The 4,101-nt window shown below is 36.5% G+C and overlaps 1 protein-coding gene across 1 annotated transcript; it reads right to left on the bottom strand.

Annotated features, from left to right (window-relative positions):
* Positions 1-373: 373 nt before the first annotated feature.
* On the bottom strand, positions 374-3,803 carry LOC139555930 (transcription factor 21-like). The gene is made up of 2 exons (XM_071369325.1): positions 3,199-3,803; positions 374-926 (listed from the first exon to the last, which is right to left on the bottom strand). Exons 1-2 carry the CDS (start codon positions 3,775-3,777, stop codon positions 837-839), a joined length of 669 nt encoding a protein of 222 aa, XP_071225426.1. The 5' UTR covers positions 3,778-3,803; the 3' UTR covers positions 374-836.
* Positions 3,804-4,101: the final 298 nt, after the last annotated feature.

The raw sequence follows: 4,101 nt of genomic DNA, 5'->3' as shown, positions 1-4,101 counted from the left end.
AACGGCTGTTAAACAATGAACTTCAAACCGACATACCTCTGCTAAGGCCATTCATTAACGTCAAAACGAAGATTTTATTTGAATAAAAATCCCTTATTTCGTTACCAATGATAATTTAATTCGAATTGATAGCAGTTTGTTGATCTAATGTCAAGCATATCGAGAAAGTATCAATTGTTTACTTTTGGAGATAAAAAACCCGGAATAGGTTCCCTCTCTGCTCTTTGTTGCTCCTACAGTTTTGCTCCTTCATTTTGAGAGAAAGGTCGAGATAACTACGGGTTAGTTTGATCAGAGGGAGAAAACCCTATAGCCAACAATAAAAACACAATGTATCCTGTATAATTTAGTATTCTTAGTAGTCCAACACACATTGAGTGAGAGAATTTATACGATAAAATGAATACATTTTATTTAGTCCTAAATACAATCAGGCGATTACAATAACGGACACATTTTCATGTGCGGTGACTGACAACTTCACCTGTAAAAATAAAATATATATATATATATATATATATATATATATATATATATATATATATATATACTTGTACGACATTTTTTTTTAAACAATTCATTTTAAAAGTATAAAAGCGAATACAAAACTTTAGCACAACCTGTCCTCGAACCAGCAAAGACAACATGTGAACAATTTAAATAGGCGTATAAAATCCGTTTCTCTGTAGGGTGAACCCGCAAGAGAGTGCGCACTCTCCCGGTTATTCACACTCAATATTTGGTTTATGAGATATGACATGCATGTCTGGTCCATCTGGAAAAGTCCGTTCCCGGTAACGAAAACGTTAATGGACTTGTCATGTCCATCTGTTCCATCACGAGGCAGTTGTTCCACACAACCGGGTGGTGTTGAGCATCTCTTTCAAATCGTTCTCCGGTTTACCGGCGACCATGAAGGGCCATGTCTGAAGAGAGAGAGGAACAGGAAATAAATAATCAGCTCACCACGCAATAGAACAGCACTATTAGGTTAACAAATCATATCTATGAAAACACTATTAGGTTAACAAATCATATCTATGAAAACACTATTAGGTTAACAAATCATATCTATGAAAACACTATTAGGTTAACAAATCATATCTATGAAAACACTATTAGGTTAACAAATCATATCTATGAAAACACTATTAGGTTAATAAATCATATCTATGAAAACACTATTAGGTTAACAAATCATATCTATGAAAACACTATTAGGTTAACAAATCATATCTATGAAAACACTATTAGGTTAACAAATCATATCTATGAAAACACTATTAGGTTAACAAATCATATCTATGAAAACACTATTAGGTTAACAAATCATATCTATGAAAACACTATTAGGTTAACAAATCATATCTATGAAAACACTAAAACCCTATTAGGCTAACAAAGAATATCTATGAAAACACTATTAGGTTAACAAATCATATCTATGAAAACACTATTAGCTTAACAAATCATATCTATGAAAACTATTAGCTTAACAAAGCATATATTTGAAAACACTAAACACTATTAGGTTAACAAATCATATCTATGAAAACACTAAACACTATTAGCTTAACAAATCATATCTATGAAAACACTATTAGGTTAACAAAGAATATCTATGAAAACACTAAACACTATTATAACAACAGTAATATTATATGAAGGTCCAGTATGTATATATGTGTATATATAAATATTAAATATATATATATATGTGTGTGTGTATATGTGAATATATAAATATTAAATATATATATATGTGTGTATATATGTGTATGTATGTATATGTGTGTATATATGTGTGTGTGTATATATGTGTATGTATATATGTGTATTTATATATATGTATACACATATATATAAATAAAAAATATATATGTAAATTATTACATATATAAAAATGATTTCCTGTTCCTCTTTATATATATATATATAAAGATAACTTAAGGATGAAATCATTGATAGTATAACAACAATATGACTAACATTAGGACCATCTTAAAGACAACTTTAATAGAAATACAATGGATAATGAGGGGAGTTTTGATCTGACGTGTTTAAAGGCTAAATACTGGACCACTTTTTAAAAGACAACTGGCAGGCAGAATTCTGTTCCTAAACATCATAATCATACTTGAATATCTAAATAAAATGGATTGCTTATTTTACATGACGTCTTTACATAGCCTGAACGTCCTGCGAAATAGCAATAAGCTACATTAAATAGGCTAAACTGAATAGGCTGAACTGAATAAGCTACATTAAATAGGCTAAACTGAATAGGCTGAACTGAATAAGCTACATTAAATAGGCTAAACTGAATAGGCTGAACTGAATAAGCTACATTAAATAGGCTAAACTGAATAGGCTAAACTGAATAGGCCAAATTTAAATAGGCTAAACTGAATAGGCTAAATTTAAATAGGCTAAACTGAATAAGCTACATTAAATAGGCAAAATTTAAATAGGCTAAACTGAATAGGCTAAATTTAAATAGGCAAAATTTAAATAGGCTAAACTGAATAAGCTACATTAAATAGGCCAAATTTAAATAGGCTAAACTGAATAGGCTAAACTGAATAGGCCAAATTTAAATAGGCTAAACTGAATAAGCTACATTAAATAGGCTAAATTTAAATAGGCTAAACTGAATAAGCTACATTAAATAGGCCAAATTTAAATAGGCTAAACTGAATAGGCCAGGCGCTAAATAACATGGAACTCTCCAAAATATACCAGTTGTTTCTGATTGGATAGGCCCTGTTGTGAAATGATACTGTTGAATGTTTTGTGTTGTTGTCAATTATTGTGTGAATTATATTGTCCAGACAATATTGAGTAAACAATCAAATGTTATGTAGCCTTTTCAACCATCAGTAAGCCTAAACCTATTAACCATCCAAACCTCTCCAATCAACCTTAAAGTGACCGTCAGAAACACGCTCCCTGGGAAACTTCAACTCATGTCACGTGTTTGATTCACGACGAGAACTTAGATCACTTTTAATTGTAGGATTATCAAGCTAGGTAAAGGGTTTTCTATTCTAAGGCTCAGTTTCCCCCCCCCTAGCCACTGTGCTACATTTGCGCATGCTTTGCTTGTAGGCCGGGTGTCAGTAAAGCACTTTGTGACAACTGCTGAGAAAAAAAACCTCTTTGTAAAATGTATTTGAAATGCTGAGGTGTGTTTCTCACCAGGTTGACGGGGTGGTTATAACCGTTCTCGTATTTGTCGTTGGCAAGGATCTGCCGTAGATGGGCGATGTAGCTCGAGGCAAGGCGCAGCGTGTCCAGTTTGGAGAGCTTGGTGTCCGGTGGGACCCACGGTAATGTCATCTTCAACCGGGAGAACGCTTTTGACAGCACGCGCATCCTCGCTCGCTCTCGTGCGTTGGCTGCGTTCCTCTGCACAGGTTTGCCGCACCCCTCGTGGGCCTCACTGTTCGGCGCCTTCTTCCTACTGTACGCTGTTTTCCGTTTCTTTCCCGCTGCAGCTTTATCGTTGGCCGAGCCGCCCTCGCAGTTCGAGCTCTCCTCTGTGCTCTCGTTCGATGTACCGGAGTCTTTACCGGAAGAGCCGAACTTCAGGATCCCGTCCAGGACCTCGTCGTCGAAGTCGCTAAGCGACCCGGTGGACATGGTCGGTTGTCGGTTGGGGCGCGTGGCCTCAGCAGAGTGTGGCACGGGACGGACTAAGACTACCAGAGACTGGGGTGAGCGAGCTCGCCGGTGTATGTCCTCCTCCTCCTCCTCGAGACCCAACAGGCTGCTCATGAACCGGAGCGGCGGAGGATGTGGAGGAAACGGTAAGCTGTCCTACCATTTATCTCTGTGGGCGGGGGCGTGACCGCGAGGGAAGGGGAGCCACGGGGAGGGATGAACATTTCGACACGTCTCCAACTCCAACATTGTGGACGCTGTAGTGAAATAACTGGGTCTGTTGTAAAAACATTTATTTTATGCCAGTTATTCATAAACAGCCGATAGAAAGAGGAAAAACATCACTTTTTGATCATTTAAAAACAAAGGAAAATCTGCATGGGTATAGCCAGGGGCGCCGACAGGGATTTTTGGGCCCCTTGAAAAGATATCACATTG

The sequence above is a fragment of the Salvelinus alpinus genome, chromosome 27 (assembly GCF_045679555.1).
Source record: "Salvelinus alpinus chromosome 27, SLU_Salpinus.1, whole genome shotgun sequence".
NCBI lineage: Eukaryota > Metazoa > Chordata > Actinopteri > Salmoniformes > Salmonidae > Salvelinus > Salvelinus alpinus.
Note: the sequence above shows the minus strand (reverse complement) of the source record. Positions and strands in the feature narration are given on the sequence as shown.